This window comes from Eretmochelys imbricata, chromosome 2 (genome assembly GCF_965152235.1).
Source record: "Eretmochelys imbricata isolate rEreImb1 chromosome 2, rEreImb1.hap1, whole genome shotgun sequence".
In the NCBI taxonomy this organism is placed as follows: Eukaryota; Metazoa; Chordata; order Testudines; family Cheloniidae; genus Eretmochelys; species Eretmochelys imbricata.
Genome location: NC_135573.1, coordinates 220,877,586 through 220,896,435, shown reverse-complemented (window position 1 = coordinate 220,896,435; position 18,850 = coordinate 220,877,586). Strand labels below are relative to the sequence as shown.

General features: G+C 39.9%; 1 protein-coding gene across 3 annotated transcripts in view; it reads right to left on the bottom strand.

Moving 5' to 3' along the window:
* SLC25A13 (solute carrier family 25 member 13) overlaps positions 1–18,850 on the bottom strand; it is a 127,575-nt gene that overhangs the window by 49,213 nt on the left and 59,512 nt on the right. For 2 of the 3 annotated variants that reach the window (XM_077808070.1, XM_077808071.1), the window contains one exon: positions 7,804–7,943. The exons of the other annotated variant lie outside the window; for it this stretch is intronic. In XM_077808070.1, the coding sequence (XP_077664196.1) occupies positions 7,804–7,943 (140 nt within the window). The remainder of the gene's footprint in view (positions 1–7,803; positions 7,944–18,850) is intronic. 3 annotated transcript variants of the gene reach the window in all.

Below are 18,850 nucleotides of genomic sequence, written 5' to 3'. Positions count from 1 at the left end.
ATTCTGACTTACTACAAAACCAACTGAAAATCTTTGACATTGTCCAACACATAGTGACAGTGAAGACACAGACAGGTAGACTCCCCTGTTTAGGATTAATCCCTTTTAATGGGAAGAGGGGGAAAATGCAGACATTCCAGCAGTTACTACAATGTTATCCCTTGCAGCTTCAAATCTCATTAAAATGTCTTTTCCCTGGAAGGATATTGCTTATTTCTAAGCCACAGCTTAAATGAATTGGTGTGGAATGCTTTCCTAGATACTGAACTTGTCTTGCAATGGGACAGATGCACTTTGCTATTCTCTCCACTACTCACATTTTTAAAAAACATTCTAAAAAGTCAAATTAAACTGAGACCTTGTACTAATCAAGATTCACTATTATGCTGCTTTTAAAGGTGCAATGTCTTCAATAATAAATAGAGGAAATCAGTATTTGTCTCATAGGCAACGCCAGTATTCAGTGGGATAAAGAATAAGAAACAAATGGCAAATACAATATTTGTGCCACGACTTCTTACATCCTGGCCTCATGGGCTTCTGAAACAGTTTTAATTTAATTTCTAATCAACATCTTTAGAATTTGTACCTGGTCTTCAAGTTATGAGGAAGCAAGATAATATGTTAGGCAAAAAATGAGCACTGCTAAATGTTTCAATACTCTAATTTACCCACTAAACTATTCAAAAATTTCTGGTTCTAATGAGAAATGCTTATGGAGGTTACAATATTTTAGCCATAAAATTTGAGTTACGATTCCAGGTCTGTCACATTTCCTTTACGCTACAACCCCCTGCGGGGAGGCTAGGGAGGGGATGCTATAATTCAGCAACAACATTCACTGGCTGAAGGTGGCCATGTCAGTTCTTGCTTCAGCCTGGCTATGACTATAATTTCATTTATTATAACAAATGTTGAAGCAAGCAGTTTGGGAAGGCTTTAGATGGGAAGAGTGCAAGAAAACAAAGTTTGTCAACTTGAGGCAGGCAGCAACTTGGGAGTTTGCCTGCACGGAGCTCAGATGATGAACTGGACACAAAAATTCTTGTACCCCTGTTGAATACCATCGAGCATATGAACATGCTCATTTTTTGCATCCATTGCAGTAACACCATGAATATTCAAAATGAATATCTGGAACATGCTAAAGAGGGTCGTCTTCTCTCTTATTTAAATACATTTAAAACATCTTTTTTTTTTTATTCAAACTGCCAGAGAACTTCTGGATTGGCAGAATTCAGCACTGCAGTGCTGCATAAATCAGGGAGCCCTGCCACAGGACCTAGGCACAACCTGCCATAAAGTATAAAGAGCAAGTCCTGACTATGTACACTGAAATGTCAAGGTAGAGCAGAGAGTGTGCAGGACACAGTTCCAGCCTGTCCTGCTACATTTCCTTGCTTCTGATTGTAAATTAGTTCATTGTCAGGGTAGCAGTTTATGCCCTAATTTGATAGCCACAGGGATTATTAAAAACTTTACAGCAGTACCATAATACTAATGTCGGTATGAGAATGTAGTAATGGACAAGCACAATGTCTCACCACAGGACAACAAGGCACTATCCACGGGATATAATGACCAGGATCCAAGGACCCATTTTTCATCAGGCCGCAGGTGACCTACTAATGAGGGCCTCCTGTACAATCCTATTTCCCTCATCCTTATCTTGCCAACACCGTTTCTCTATGCTCCGCACGTGCTGGGCGGGTTTAACTAGGGAGAAGAATTACCCAACTTGGTTAACACAGTAATAGTACAGGGCAAAGCACACAATGCTGCCACCTGACCCCATGCCCCAACAGCTGGCCAAATGGGGAAGAGCAGATGACAGCTGTAGGAAGGCATAAAAGCACCTGTGGTTCCTATGGACCATGACACACCCCTTATGCGCGCGCACACACACACGGCCAATTTGTGAACAGTCACTCAGCAAACCCATCCTGGCCTGATGACGGGGATTCTGTGTGATCAAAGGTTTTTCCTCTGCACAGTTTAGAAACTCTATGTGTATGTCTACACAGCAAAAAAAAAAAAAAAACCCACTGCTGGCCTACATCAGCTGATTAGGACCTGAGTCCGAGGCCAGAAGTCTACACAGCAATGAAACAGCCTGCAGCCTGAGCCCCATGAGCTCAAGTCAGCTGACCCGGGCCAGCAGCAGGTTTTTCTTTGCTATGTAGATGTACCCTAAATGGTTTGAGCACATTCTCAAGATTTGGAGAAAACTATCCACACCCCTCCACGCTCACTGCAAGGATTTTAACCCAGTTTTTATGGGTATGATTAATCTGAGATAGTCAGACAAACATCTTCTTTCAGAATTAAATGGAAAGAGCAATTGTCCTCTGTCCCTCACTGCCATCCAAAACATCAGCAAAGTGAAGAGGTGGTGGAAAAGTATATTCAGGGAATAGTTACACAATAAAATTAAAGTTTCGTTACAAAAAACAGCAAAGGAAAGCCAGATTTGGTATATAAATACCATCATAAGGAACATACTTGTTTAACATCAGTAGATTTCATAACAATATAAAATTCTAAACTGTTTAATTTAAAAGAAAAGTGTATGCAATCTAGCCATCTCAAAGCCTGAAAGTTAAGACATTTCACAGCATGACTAATTATACTTCAAAAGTATGCTCAGTAGCCACTAGCATTAGTCTGGGAGAAGTGATGGGATATCAAAAAAATAAAATAAAATAAAATAAGCAAAATGGTACCACTAAACACCAACTGTAAATAAACTTAATTTGCAAATAAATTTTGCTTTTTAATCAAGCTGAGAGGTGTTTCACATCTTTCACCCTAAGACTGCTTAGAAAATATGGGTGAAAAGCAGCTATATAAGAAAAACAAACTTAATTGCTTCTCAATGCAAAATACTTACCCACTGAACCCTCCCTAGATTAAAGTTTCTGTAATCCCTACACATACCTTAAAAAACAAGTTTATCCCTTGATGATAGGAGCCTGAATTTCAACAAGCTACAATAACTGTTTATGCAAAATTAATTTGCACAGTCACAGGCACCCTGGAACCAGAGTTTTAATGAAAGGATTTCCCACCTAGAATTTCACCTCAGCTTTCCCATACAGCTAATTAAAAACATAATTCATTTTCCAGTTATGTGGAGATTTATTTTCAGGTACGGCTGATATTTCCAATTGACTTGCATTCATTAGCTGCAACACAATCCTTTCCACTGCAGCTGATTGTGAGGTCTCATTTACAGGTATTATTATCTCATCAACCAGCATGCCAAAACTGACCAAAACCCTAGCTAATGTTTAAATGTGTTTGACAGACCTATACATTAGCCAACACAAAAGCTGATCAATCAATCGATTTTAAACTCTGGGGTTGGGTTTGAGATGGTTGTTCTTGAAGCAGATCTTAGTATTTAAGCCTTGTCCAAGTCATGAGGGACTGCATCTCACAGAGGAAGCTCTTTATTTGTTTAGAGCAGTGAAACTCAGACTGAAGCTTGTGAGCCGCAAGTGGCTCTTTAATGCATCTCCTGTGGCTTTGCAGCACATGATATTAAAACACGGTGAGATTTAATTATTAACCAATCAGGATGTTTTTACTTTGTTATTAACCAACTGTAAAATACTTGGTCAATCATTCTGCTGTGAGACTTATATCAATAAAATAGTAAATGAAACAATGAATTCACACTACTGTGGCTCTTTCTGATTGTGAACTGGCTCCTGAACCACTTAGGTCTGAGCATCACTTGTTTACAACAAGAATAGATCTCAATTCCTCTTGCATTTAGAATAAAGCTTGTTGATTAAATGTTCATCTAGCTTTCTTGTGTCAGAAATGAGGATTAACTAAACTGCACTAATAGAATATGAATATGGAAAAAGTGTGTGTTCCAGAGGAATTGGAGTGGATAGATGGCAAGAAATATGAACTACTTTTAATCTTAGATTTCACTAAAAACCAGCAAGCAATATTTACAAAACAGTAGCTGCAGTACATTAAGGAACCCATCTGGTCCAAGTTAAGGGTAATATAAAAAGTATTTATACATCAGGAATGCCAAGAGGTAACTTGGCATCCACTGTGGTATCCTGCTGCCTAAGGTCCAAGGTCTAGACCTTAGACCAAGGAGACTGACTCACATACAGAGAGAAGGTCAGGAGGAAAAACTGAGTACCAAAGGTTAGGAAATTCAAAGCAAAATTTCTACACATGTGAAGAGTAACTCAAATCTGTGCCAAGAACAGTTTCTGCCATAGCTTCAGCATTTACAACGTAAGGGCACAATGCTGTAAGGCAAAGGATAGTAATGACATCATATCTACATGAACTGGGTAACTAGATATACCAATTTACTAAAATTGCTGCAGTGTCACAATTATGTTGAAATTGAGCAGACTGTTTCAGTAAAATCCCAGGACTTCTGGTCACCTGGAGCCTCCAACAAACATGATGGCAACTTAACCAACTACCTCACCTTCACCCCAGATGCCTCTCAGCTGTCCAGTGCACAGCCAAAGTGAAATCTTTGCCCTGCTGCACATCGGAACTGCTGCTGTAGGCGCAAAGAGCAAGATCATTGGGCTGGCCACAGCCCAGGTGGAAGGAGAAGGGGACCATGCAGCAGCCAAGCCATCAGATGTAGTACTGCCAGGTTTGGGTGCAGAAGACTGCCGTGGCTCTGGGACAAAAGGTCCGACCTGAGCGTCAGCCGGAACGGGGTTGCCACTGAGAGGTCCAGCAAAATATTGAACCTTCTGGGTTCAAGGGCACACGTTTTTGCAGGTGCGACACCTGTCCTTTCTGTAGCTTTCTCCCAGACATTTGAGACAACTGTCGTGGGGATCACTGATCAGCATCGGCCTGCTGCACGCCGAACACAACTTGAAGCCAGGAGGGTGGGGCATGTCCCGCTTGGGGCAAACTCCCAACCAGATCTCTACTAACTAATTTAAACACTAGAACTAACTACTATGAACTATATACAACGAGTAGAACTAAGTCTATGAAGAAACCGCTACTGCTCTTGCGATGCAAGACAAGGCAGTCCAACCAGCTGTCACAGGTGATAAGAAGGAACTGAGAGGACACAGGGTCGCGGCACCTGATATACCGCCACATAAGCGTGCCACTCCAGAGGGCGCTACAGCTGGCCCTACAGATTCCACTAAGGCAGAAATCTCCGACAACTGTGCACGTGGGCATGCACACACCTAAAATGGAATCGACATGAGCAAGCACTCGAAGAAGAATCTAATATTTTTCCTTTTTTATATATCTATGTAAGTAAATTTTAGAGTTTTCAAAAGGTGCCTGTTTCCAGTGCTGTCAAAATAACTACTCTACCCACACAGAGGTCCACCATAAAGACTGGTCATGCAAGCTTTTCAGCCCCATCAAAAAGCAGTGCTTGGACCCTGCAGTAGAAGGAACCCCTTGCCCTCCTCATCAGAGTAGCAAGGCACCATTTACTTTCCATGCCCATTCAGTCCATGACGTCTACCAAGTGCCAATGTGACTGTCAGTCATTATAGAGACAAGATGGGTGAGAAAATATCTTTTATTGGACCACTTATGTTGGTCCAACTTCAGAAGTTTGTCCAATAAAAGATATTACCTCACACACCTCGTCTCGCCAATATCCTGGGACCAACACTGCTACACCTACACTGCATATAACATCAGTAATTATGGAATTTTTGTGATGTAGACACCTGCTCCCTAGGAACCGGGAGCCTTTTTACACAGGCTATCAAAGCTTTCCAATTTGAAAGGCACTTGATCACTATAGAACCAGGGTAGATTTGCACTGATGACCCACAAGTGAGACTCCATACCCAATTACCAATCCAATTACCTTCTTCTAGAATTTGAGTTTTTCTTCACACCTCCAAATAAGCAGCTAAACTAAGCAGGATTATCAGATACAGAACCAAGATTTACAGTCTACCAAAGTCAGCATACATGTCTAGCCTAGGTATTTAGCAATAATAGTCATTATTAAAACCAAGAGAATATGATTGCATTTATGATCTCCTACATCCTCTTCAGGCAAAGAGTTAATTAGGCTCTGTTTCACAAAGTCTATTTGAAACATTTGTCTCAATAACATTATCTTAATTATTCCTCATCAAAATGATACCACCTCCTACTGTGAAATAACTTCCCTGCATAAACAGAAAAATAAAAAAATACAACCTTGTGGTCTTGAAGTAGGTTCCTATTTTAAAACTATTATGTAAAATCTTTACTGGCACTCAGTATGTTCAAGATTCAAACAAGGCACCCATCCATCTCATTTTACTTACAGCAAGCATTATCATTTTTTCAGAATCATTTACTGATTTTTCGTTTGTATGATATTTTGCTATGTGTAGCAATATACCCAAAAGCATAGACATGAAAGGATTCCCTCCAGAGGAGGTATCTTTTATTTATTCTCTACACAGCACAGGCAAAAATAAATAGAATTTTCTATCTGTTGCACTATTTGGTTATTAAATGGTATCAAACTAACAGTGTGTGTAAGAAGTCTGCAGCAGAAGGAATACCATTACTGTATTTTACCACTAAAATCACACAAATTTGGTAAACACAGAATTTTGATAATCAAATGAAGCATTCCTTAATATCAGTTTTGGCAAGCGAGTTCAAAATGCACAATATTTGGTACAAGCATCTATTATTATTTAACATATTGGATTCTCCTAGTGAAAGATATCCTACAATTTTTAAATGTCTTGATGTCTGGGTATTCCCCCCTCATGTCTCAAAGATTAGCTTGAAACAGTGGGCCAGATCCATTAAAAAAAATACTCATGCCACATTCAAGTGCCAAAAAAGTAACAACTACCTAGATTCAACCATTTTACCACAAGCAGATTATATTGCCAATGCATAAAGTTCTAAAATCCAGCCTTCCGACAGTAAGAAGAGCTTAAATACAGCATTGTTAGCTATGTTGCCAATATGGTGTTCGCTAAATTTACTATTTGTGATTCTTGCACATTTCTTACTATTCATTGTGACAGACATGGCAATTACCTCTAATATCTTTGGGAGATCTCACTGTACTAAGTTTATGTATCATTGTGGGCCAGGGAATGTATGCAGTTCTGTGGGCAGGGTGACCAAGGAACTAACAGTGAGGTACTGATTAGGGAAAATTCACTCAGGTTATAACACCTCCAGAGAAATACCACCACCTTGAGGCTCGCATCTACTAGTTCAAACTGGATTCTTCAGAGACTAACAGACAAAGAAAGGGCTTTTGGATAAATAGCTTGAATTTAAACTGACTCAAGGCCTTCTTTCTGATCCATCAAACCAGCAGGACATTCTGTCCAACTGTGGGACATCAATCCAGGACTTTTGCCTACTGGACAGCCATAAGACTGATGGATGACCTCTGGTAAGTGTTTATCATGTGTAGTAACTTTTTTTTTTTTAAATATGTTTTTTCTGGAATACTTTCACTTTAAAAATAAATATGCTTGCCTATAAAGGGCTGGGTGGTATCTTATAATTGCTATAAATGACTTTGTTATAAGCCTTTGAAGAGAAAGCAAAACGCAGACACTGACCTGTTTAGGCAGTCTGGCATGCTGGCAGTATCACTGTGTAAGCAGAGTATTATGCAGCCTGAAAAATCCCCATCAGAAGCGGGAGAAATGCGTGTCTCTACCAAGAGAGGTGACGGCTGAGGAGCCAGGAGCCTAGAGTGCGTGCCCTCAAGGGACTACAGAGAAGGAATACAGATGCAGTTGCCCTGAACTGTGATACTCATGACAAACTTTATTGCATTATACCCACCAGTAAGAACTGAGTAAACTCTGCATACGTTAGGCGTCTTTTTCCATCTTTTCCAAAATGCAGCTGCACAAACTCTGAATTCCAGTTAAATGGAATGTGTTGATGAATTGTGGTCTGGCCAAAAACTTGTTTAACATCCTCTAGAAAAAGAGAAAAAAAGATCTGCTTAAAAAAATAAGGAGTCACACACAGAAAAGTAGTACTGATTTTTTCTGACTAATAGGAAAACATTATTCACATAGGAGATTACCCTATAAAATATATTAACAAGCTTGGATTTTATTAACTAAATCATAAGACTAGAAAAAACTACCCATTCTCACAAAGAAAACTGTTTTCAAGTACAACTCCTCACAAAACAAGATCCCAAAGAATCTTTTTTAATTATAAAGTTACATACTGACCAAATCTGTTTAAAAGAGAACCAAGTAGACACTTCATTGTTTCGAAGTGGTCTCTGTCAAGGAAAAATTAAGATTACTGAAATTCTATGTACAAGATGACAAAACTTAACCTGTTTTCAATTTAGTATTTTAAAGCTGTTAAGAACAATGAATTTTTGGATCGGTCTACACTTCACACTTCATAAAAGCAGTATTATTCAAAGTTGTCTATGTTCAAAGAAACGTAGCTACAAAAATACCAATATTTCAAGATCCATTTTAGTAGTCTGCTAATCCTATACACCAGAAAATGTATGTATAAAAACAAACCTTAACTTTCGAAATCTCTGGTTTCCTATTAAAAAAAAAAATTTAATCTGACTACTAAGTACTTGCTTAGGACCTGATCCTGCAAACTCAGACTATCAGGTGCATTCCTTACCACTATGAAAATCAGTTTATTAGAAATCCTACACAGTTGAAGGAATTTTTTAGACAATGTAAGGTATCCTTAATTGATTTAGGGGCATAGGAATGATGAATACCAATTGGAATATTACAACATACGGGCAGCGGATTGCTTGAATCTAATTATATACATCTTCTAGCTAATGAGCATAAGAATAGGTATGAAAAGTTACACATCTTTTAGATGTAATGATGTGACAAACTCCTTGGACTTGATTGTGACTCTAAAGGATCAAAAGATTCCATCTTGAATTTATAGTCCTAGAAGAATTTGTCATTGCTTGAGGTCTAGAACGTGACAGATTACCCATGATCTTTGATACTAAAGTAGAGGAAACAGAATCCTCTACCTCAGTCCTCCTGATGAACCAAGTGAATGGCCTTTATGTCCAGCAGATAACTTACGGTGTCTGGTATTGAGTCCTTTTCCAGGAGGAAGAAGGGGAAAAAGGAAAAGGGAGCCACTGAGGAGTTGGCGAAAGATAAGAAAACTAATGTGAATGATTTTTTTTAAAATTATTATGGAAAGACCTCTTGGTCTGAAGTGGCTTTCTACTTTGTTCCCTAACACAGAGACCACTTAGACACACTCAAGCCCAATGAATTCCTCATGCCAACTGATCTAAAAACCACATATTTTCTCATAACAATTCTAGATTCCTATCAGAATTACCTTCAATCTGCACTCAGAAAGGTCCATTCCCAGTGCTCCCTCCTTCCCCTTGATCTTACCTGACTCTGGGGACATTAACAAAGACCTTAGTTGTGGCAGAAGCAGCAATCCATAAAAAAATAATCATAATAATAATTATCTCTCTCTCTTACATAGCACTTTTCATCCATTACACTGCAAAGTCCAGGTGATACCCTACATGGAGAACTAGCTTGGTGAGGGGGCTGTCAGCCATTTGACAGGCAATACACAAGTGATTAGTGTCTCTCCCATCTGCGATTTGTGATTAGCATGGAAAAGAGCTCTCCTCTCTGACTACGTCTCAATGTCTCTCCCACCTGGGAGCAGAGCTGATTTCTCAGTTTGCTGGCAGATTCAAAAAAACTGAAAACAAATATTGGTTTAGGTCGTGCCAAATCTGACATTTGAAAATTCTGAAAAAAAGTCCATTTCAGGTCAAATAAAATGTTTCAGCCAATCCAAAACATTGTTTCCAGGTATTTTTAAAAGGATGGAGTCACAAAATGGCTAGAGGAAAAGATGATAGCAGTAGATTTGGAGGCAGTGGTGGCAACTCCTTATAAGCTATAGTCCAGTGGTTACGGCACTCACCTGTCATGTAGGAGACCCAGGTCCAATTTCCCCCCTCCGCCTGGTGTAGAGTATGGACTTGAACTTGGGTCTACCACACTGGAGGAGAATGCCCTAATCACTCGGCTATGGGATACTCAGTGTCTCCTGCCGAAGCTGTTCCACTGTTTATAAACAAACAGTCATTTGGGCAGAGAGATGGGAGAGAGAGAATGACTCTGCAGGCCAGGTGATCAAGGAACTCACCTGAGCAGTGGGAGACCCAAATTCATGTCCTTGCTCCAATAAATATTTAAAATGCATTTACTATTTAAAAAAACAAACAAAAAAAAACCAAAAAACCCTGTCCAAATCTACCTGGGAGCCTTCGCCACAGCAGAGAAGATTTGCCTGAATCAAGGCTACACAGCAAAGATAATTTTCCAAGGCAACAGCTCTTCAGATACTCTAACATCCAGAGTCACATTTTTAAAGGCATTTAGGTGTGTACTGGGATTTTCAAAAGCACCTACACACCTAAAACCCACTGCACTCAATGAGTTTAAGGCATCTATAGGCTTTTGAAAATCACAATAGGCACCTTATTACCTTTAAAAATCTGAGCCTTGAAGTCCTCCATCATCTGGGACGGTTGACAGTGGTACAAAAACTGGTTCTGTTCGAGACAGACTCCACTGTAGACTATTACTTCTTCCCTCAATGGGATTATTAGTTTCATCTTTTATCAGACCTAATTTGTGAAGATCTGGAATTCTGGGTGGTGGAAGGAGAACTAAAAAATTCCACACAGGATGGACTGATTTAAATCAAAGCAATTTAAAATCACCATTTTCAATCATGATTTAAATCAACAAGCAGGAAACCTTAATTTAAACCATCAATTTTTAATGGTGTTTTGCATTTTTAGCGATTTTCCTAATGAAAGGTTAGTTCTCATTGGCAGATAACTATTAAAACATTTGAATTACAACTAAATATAGTCTTTACACTAAATTTGGTGCTTCTTTTTGTTACCACGAGGACATGCTGTATTGAAAGCATTTATTTAAACAATTATATAACTTAATTTACATTTATTCAAACAATTATATACCTTAATTTACATTTATTCATGCTAAACTTTTACACATTTTATTATGTTAGAAAATGGTGAACTATGCTTGTCTTATTTACTAGATGATAATATTTTACTTGTAATTTGTGTGAAGCTCCATTTGGACGGAAACTTAAATTCTATTAAAAATACCATAAAACAGATTTTTTTAAAAATAAAACTTCCTTAAAGGTGTTGGATGCATAAGTAAAAAAACCTCATGATAAACTTTATCAAAACATGTTTTTACATTTAAAACCAGAAGATTTAGTAAACAACAGTAGTAGTACCTGTAGTTAGCAGATCTTATTCTCTCACACCTAGTTTTTAATTCATAGACTGGAAAAGAAAAAGAAGCTTTCCTGATTTTTCAGCTTCCAATTGGTTCTTAACCTTGAATGAACTAGTCAGTGAACTGAACTATCTGCATAAACTGAAATTAAAACAGAAGAAGCTGCAGAAGAGGCTACTACAGTCTAAAACTGTTTTAGCACTTCAACGAACTCTGGTTCCAGCTAGGGTGGACCAGATGTCCCAGTTTTATAGGGACAGTCCCAATATTTCGGGCTGTGTCTTAAACACCTATTCATCCCCAACCCCCGTCCCAATTTTTCACACTTGCCATCTAGTCACCCTAAGTTCCAGGTGCTTAGCCAGTGACAAGTTCAGCAGTTTGATTTTCTTTAAAACGTGGTAGCAAAAAATGTACTACTTAACTTATTTTTATTTAATTGAAATGATTTACAAAGATTATAGTATGTTTAGGCCTTAACATAGGTTGTCAATTTCAAATTTAATTTTAAATAGGGTTATAAAAAAAGCCTGTATTGAATTTAATTTTTTTTAAAGATCTAATTTTTTTTTTTAAATAAAGAAAATCCAATTTTGTCCACCCTGTTTTCCCATCATCTGACCCAAGTTAACCTGGCGTTATCCCAGCAGACACTGAGAACTAAACATCCAGAGGCCACTTTCAAAGACTAAAAAATAGAGCAAAGAAAATTTTTCTCAATAAATTTGGGACAAAGGTCTCACCCTACACAACACTGTTCACCTCTTTCTCAGAGCCCCTCCTCACCCCCGCCGCACCCCACAGCAGCCTTGTATTTTGGGTTGCCAGCTAGCACATCCAAGCACAAAATTCCACTCTCGAGGCAATCAGAGGGAAATTGGATGGTTTCACAAGCAGGTCTCATCCCTTTTCCAAGTGCACTGTATTAGGGCCATTTCCCACTGAAACAGCAAGTTGCCCCTGCAGCCCCTCTCTGGAGATTTTAGAGAGTTTTTGTTGCTTTATTTTGAGCCTAGACTACTTGTTTTCAAAACAGCCCCAATCTCTTCAGTCAGGCAAGCTGACGAACCAGCTGCCTCCTTCTGTTAAGAACCACTTCTGATCTTCCAAAAGGATATAGATGTTCTCAAACCAGTCCTGTGGTTTACTCCCAAGTCAGTCTCCCTTCTGTAGCAATTAGGAAAAAACTTGGTAATATCCTATTTTCTTACCCACCTCTCCTCCCTCCAGGATGAGACTAGCCATTGTTTGCATGTCATGAGAGCCCTGAATGTCTGTTTACAAAGAACGTATCCAGTCAAACTCTCAGGCCATGTCTTCACTATGAAAAAGGTGTGTTCCTACATGCTGCGACAGCATACATGAAGTAACTAATATGAGGTAAGATCTCGTGATGACAAGCCAGTTTGTAACTTTCACACCTATTAGCAGGTTGTGGTAAAGACTATGGGCTGCCTAGGGTTTACTTTAATAGCTTACACAAACGTTTGCAGATAACTGCCTTGCCTTCATTAGGAAAATACCTCATCGGTTAGCTAACTAAAAGAATACTCCTTTTTTTCCCCAATGAAGATGCATCCTCAGACTCCTTTGTGGCAAACAGAACAACCTCAACTCAAGAAAATGACAAAAAGAAGGGTAAGAAAGAATGGTTATTTCAAGTCTGAAAGTATGCTTCCTAATGATTTGTATTGCACCTTAACATTAAGGTGCTGGGCAAATTACAAATGCCTAGATAACCTACAGCAAAGAAACTGAAACGCTTTTTCAAAAGTATTGGGAAGAAAGCAGTATCAAAATTAAGATATATTTACCCTAATATTTTTGTCCTATTACTTACTTGCATTCACAGGTCTACATATGTATATACCTGTACCGCCCCAGGAATTCAGATAAATACAAATATTCCTCCGAACAGCCAAAATAGCTGAAGGAGAAGAGGTAAATGATTTCTTACTACAGCTTAGTAGATTTGAGGTGCTGCCCCAAACAAACTTCAATATTTGTTTAGCTGTTTAGTATAATAGGCAGAGAGCTTCAATACTTAAGAGCATTTCAAAAAAATGATGTAAACTTACGTCAGTGTGTTTTTGAAACTAACACCGGGTGCTTTTCTGACAGTGTGCATGTTGGATTATATGGTGCAGTTAGCTGACTGGAAGATTGCCTACTGCGCTTTTATTGACTACTTGATGGTATGAGACATGGTATCCCCCCCTTTGCCCAAGACTTTTTACACATACCATATACTTCCTTCTCATCACTATTCATGGTTCACAAACTCCTATAAATGTTCAGTGGACTGGATGTTAAATTTTTCCCTTTCCCCCTCACTACACTCATCACTCACTCATATAGAACAACTTCACTGATTCGCGTCATTTGTAGTCTTACTGTCTGATTCAGAGACTAAAACCATTCATACTCCATGAACAAATTTACAATGGTTTGGCCTGTAATTTAACTGTCAAAAGGTACCAGAACATTTACTACAATTCACTGCAAGCTGTTCCTCAGTTCAAACTGAACTGTTCCCTTGTCTTCTAAATCCAGCATTACAACAGAAGGTGGTCACTTTTAAAATTTAATTTTACTTCAAACTTTATGGCAGCATTCTACAAACTAAACCAAAGCAGATGATACAAAGCAGACAAAATACAAATAAAGGTGAATTAAAAGAGCACATTTATGCCCTCTCGGTAACTTTAGAAAAGTCTTTTAACACATTTTTCTCAACTTTTAAAAAGACTTTGACAGATCAAATTTCACCTTAAATCTGGATTTTATATACATTTTTTTTTTACAAAAAAAAATTGAAAATTCCAGCAGAAGCTCCTGCCTCCCAGACTGGGGTGGGAGGTGTGCACTTTTGGGGGTCCCACAGTCCCAGAGTGGCCTGGGGGATTAGCTGGGGGCCGGGAGGAGCCCGCTCCGCTTCCCTCGCCCCGGTCCCAGCCATGTCGCTCAGGGGAGGGGGCTTGGGGGAAGGGATCCTCCCACACTCACCGGCAGCAGCGGAAGCGGAGTAGCCCAGCCCCAGCCTGCTCCACTCCGCCAGCTCCCAGCCATGGCGCTCTGCTTCCTGCTGCAGGCAAGTGAGGGACCTTTCCCCAACTCCCTCCCCCCAGCCCGCGACACAGCTGGGACCGGGGCAAGGAAAGCGGAGCGGTCTGGGGCCTTATCACTCCGCTTCCCGCCACTGGTGAGTATGGGGGGCGTCCTTTCCCCAACCTCCCCGCACTCATCGGAGGCGGGAAGCAGAGCACAGCGGCTGGGGCCGCGTTGCTCCGTTTTCCGCTGCTGCCAGTAAGTGCCTGTCAGGGAGCGAGGGGTGTGGATGGGGTCGAAGCAGTCAGGGGACAGGGAGCAGGAGGGTTGGGTAGGGGGTGAGGTCCTGAGAGTCATTTGGGAAGGAGGTCTCTGGAGGGGGCGGTCAGAGAACAAGGAACGGGGGGGACAAAGCAAGTTTGATATAATACAGTCTCACCTATAATGCAGTGAGATTTTTTGTCTCCCGAGGACCGCATTATATTGGGGTAGAGGTATATCAGTTTTCTGTGCGAGTTCATTCGAGAGCATAGAGACTGTCTGGTTTCACTCATATAGTTGCTCTTGTGGCATTCAGTGCACTGGATGAGGTACCACCAGATGTTGCGATAGGCATGTATAGGACTCATGGATCTTGAAATGTGCCTTGTGGGGGATATTGATTATCGTAGCACTGGAGATAGGTCTGAAGGTTTTGCATCTATTGTCACGGCAGGGTCTGGCGCCAGTTTGAGCTGGTGGATCCTGGTCTGTGGGGAGCTTGCTTCTGATGATGGGGACCTCATCCTGAACGAAACTCTTTCCCAAATTCAACTCTTCTGGCCTTCAAATAATCCCACAAGCTCATCGGGCTCCCCACAACCGGAACATACCTTCCCCCACTAAGGCTGGAAGCAGCAGTACAGTGCACCAGTGCTAGGCAGTGCCTTATATCCCGTTACTTTCTTGAGTCAGTCTGCAAGATGGATCACAATCTATCCCACAATTTGGGATCCAGAACTCAAGCTAACTTCTTTCCTTCTTACACATCACCAATAAGATATTGCAGGCCAAAAATCTATTTTCAGTTACACATATCCAATCCCCACTGTCTTCAAATTATGTTTTCCTCTGTTGAGCCTGTGAAAACTGCAGCTTGCACAGTAGTAACTGAGGGCATACAACTGAAGACAATGGGGGGAGGGGGCTGCCAAATGTGACTGGAAGGAGATTTTGGTCCACAAAATAGATAACTGAACTTACTTGAACTATTATCTTCACTCTATACACAAAGCTGTACCAGTTTAACTAAAGAGGTTTCCCTGTGATCGGGCACAATCTCTCTTTAAACCTGACTTATGTTAGTTTAAGCTTGCACCGTTAAAATAGGGCTGACCTACACACAATCTTGCACCAAAGTAACTGAATTGGTATTAATTCATCCCTTTTGTCATTTTGGTGCAAGTCTACATTTGGGAGCTTATTCTGGAATACGAGCACCCGATTCTGTTTTGCTGAAGTCTGATCAAAATAGGACAATTACTCCAAAACAAGAGTATCTGCCATACCGACTTGAACTGAAACAACAGAAGGTGGTAATTTAAACTAATTTAGTTATTTTGGGGCAAGTCTGCCTGTAGATCAGCCCTGATTTCCAACTGCAAACTAAAGAGATATAAGCAAAGTTTGAACTGATTGCATCTACACAGGCGTTTGCACCAGTTTAAAGTTAAACCACTGCCATTTACATATAGCTAAACCCTTAAAGTCAGATTAAGTTTCTGGATTTCTATAGGAGTTAAAAAAAGACATTATCTGGTCTGTAGTATCTCTGTTGATAATAACATCTCTATTACTCGTGATTATATGAAACAAGGAAAAAAATCTTAAAGCAAAAGCTGGGCTCTAACTTATAGCCCCAGGCAAGCAAGCAAGCAAGCAAGCCTGGATTCAATTTTGTGTAAGGAAAGTAGATAGGGCTGGGCTAAAACCCACAGAACAGCTTGGGTTAACTCTGCAGTGAAGGCATACCCTGAGAGTCCAGGCTGAGTCAACAGCTTCCCTTGATTGGTGCAAACCAATTTTGTGGTGGTGGTCCAGGAACACAAACTTGTTTCAGAATTCACAGAATCATTTACTAGCAGCTAGTTAATACAAAACACCAACTAAAGTGACAAAATGCATACTTCTAGCTTAGAGACATTATTCTGAAGCAGTCCATGTTGTTATATTTTCTCTCTGATGCAGACTTGTGAGCTCTATTTCTTTAACAGCTCTTTTGTTTAGATGGATGTTACAAAAATCATTTTCTTGTAAAAGCATACAGTCCCCTCCCCACATACATTAACATACAGTCCCCTCCCCACTTAAATACTCTAATTTCAAATGTACCACAAAACATACTCCCACAGCAGTGCTGTATTAGTATAAAGCTATTTTAGTTCAATTAAAATGTCTAACTATCTACCCCAAAACCTACCTAAACTGCAATTTTCACTTTGAGCACTTCCAACATGTTCTCAGTTTTGTTTTCTTTTATCAGCTTATCAAATCTGGTCCTGCATTCCAACTGTTGGGAAAAAATAGTCATTAACTGCTAGGTAACAGCAGATTTTCCAATTTAAAAAGTAAGAAGATACACACACTGTGTGTAAATATATTTTGCTATCTGAAACTGCATATTAAAATTCATAATAGCAAAAAATTTCACTGCTCCAAGAGTCTGTTACAGCATTCAACTTCCAATATGCAACCCAGTACAACTTTAAAAACGATGGAACCAAATTAAGGCTAAAACATACGCTGCCGTTGCTACCATACAAATGTGTACAGGTGGGGGAAGTTCTGGTTGTTCCCCAAATTGCCCCATAGTATAAGTATAAAGGATGGCTAACTTTCAGCTCACAGTTAACCAAAGAATGATCTTGTATGGTTGTGATTTACTCTCAAAATTGGCTGCATGCCACCTTCCCCACACTTTTTTTCTTTTTAAGTAGCGTGAAGTAGCAGCAGAAAGCACAATATTTTAGCCATTTGAGCATGTAGTATTCTCAAATTATCCCACCAACTGGAAGTGCTCTGTTACCTCTAAGCTTTCAAAATTGGAGCCATTATAGTCAATCGCACAAATCCACATTTAGCCTTTCATAAAAAGTGGATTTTTGACCCACTGAACTGGAAAGGCTTCTGTGTGGTTTTACTGATCTTTGACAAGATACCCCAAAACACAGACATGCCAATCTGATGTTGGTGTGCATCTGCATTCAATTGTTTAACACTTATTGTTCATAAGTGGGAACTGATTTTCCATTGTTTGCAACCTGATCATTTAAAAAATTGTAACAGTTGTAAGTAAATCAAAAGGTGAATGACTTGGTAATGGGTTGTGAAACCTTTCACCTCTAGATAATACATTAACCTTTGGATTACACTGATGGAAAGCAAAAGTCATTGCTTTGGATGGCTGCTAGGTAGCCTATGTAAAATGAATTGGTAGGCTTAACCCAATTCTAGGCAGAGAGGTGTGTGTATCATGTCAGCAGTTACCGTAGTGCCAGCATTCTTGCTGTCTGCAGTGCTGTTGTAACCATGTTGGATATCAGAGAGAAGGTGAGTGAGGTAATATCTTTTATTGGAGTATCTTCTGTTGTAGAGAGACACACTTTCAATCTTCGGGTACGTCTACACAGCCAATGTTAAAGCGCTGCTGCGGCAGCGCTTTAACATGGCTGGGTAGTTGCGGCTTCAGCGCTGGAAGAGAGTTCTCCCAGCGCTGTAATAAAACCACCTCTGCGAGGGGAAGAGCTCCCAGTGTTTGGAGCGCAGCTCCCAGCGCTGGAGCACTATCTACACTGCCACTTTACAGCGCTGAAACTTTCATCGCGCAGGGGGATGTTTTTTCACACCCCTGAGCAAAGACCAGGTCAGCGCTGTAAGTGGCAGGGTAGACAAGTCCTTACACACAGTTTGCCTTCAGGTCTGTGCAAGCTTGAAAGCTCATCTCTCTCACCAAGAGAAGTTGGTCCAATTAAAGATATTCCTTCACCCACCTTGTCTTTCTAGCATTCTTGCCGGCAGTCTCAGCAAAGGAGCAAAATGGTACATGATCCTAGAGTCTTGCATTAAAGGAAGCCATGACTCTGCAGCATCTGTCTGGTTTTCTTTTTTGTTAGGTGTTCTATAACCAGGACTTTTGACTTGACTGCTATTAATCCAGGACAGCAGCACTATAGGGACTTTGGAGAACAAAAACTGAAAGCCCAATTCTAATGTTACAGGAACAGCACACCAGGTTTTTATTTTAGAAAAGAGATAATAGCCATGAGACAGAAGAATAAGAAATCATTTAAAGAGTCATACAGCTTAAGAACAGCTGCACAATTTATTTTAAAGTTAAATTCCAGTCATGCAAAATTATTAGAAAAATTATCACAGCGATCCACATTTGTGTCTCAGTGATTTCCAGATTAAACAAACAAATGTAAGCTATGACTTCTGCTTTTCTCCTCAATTCTGTTCAT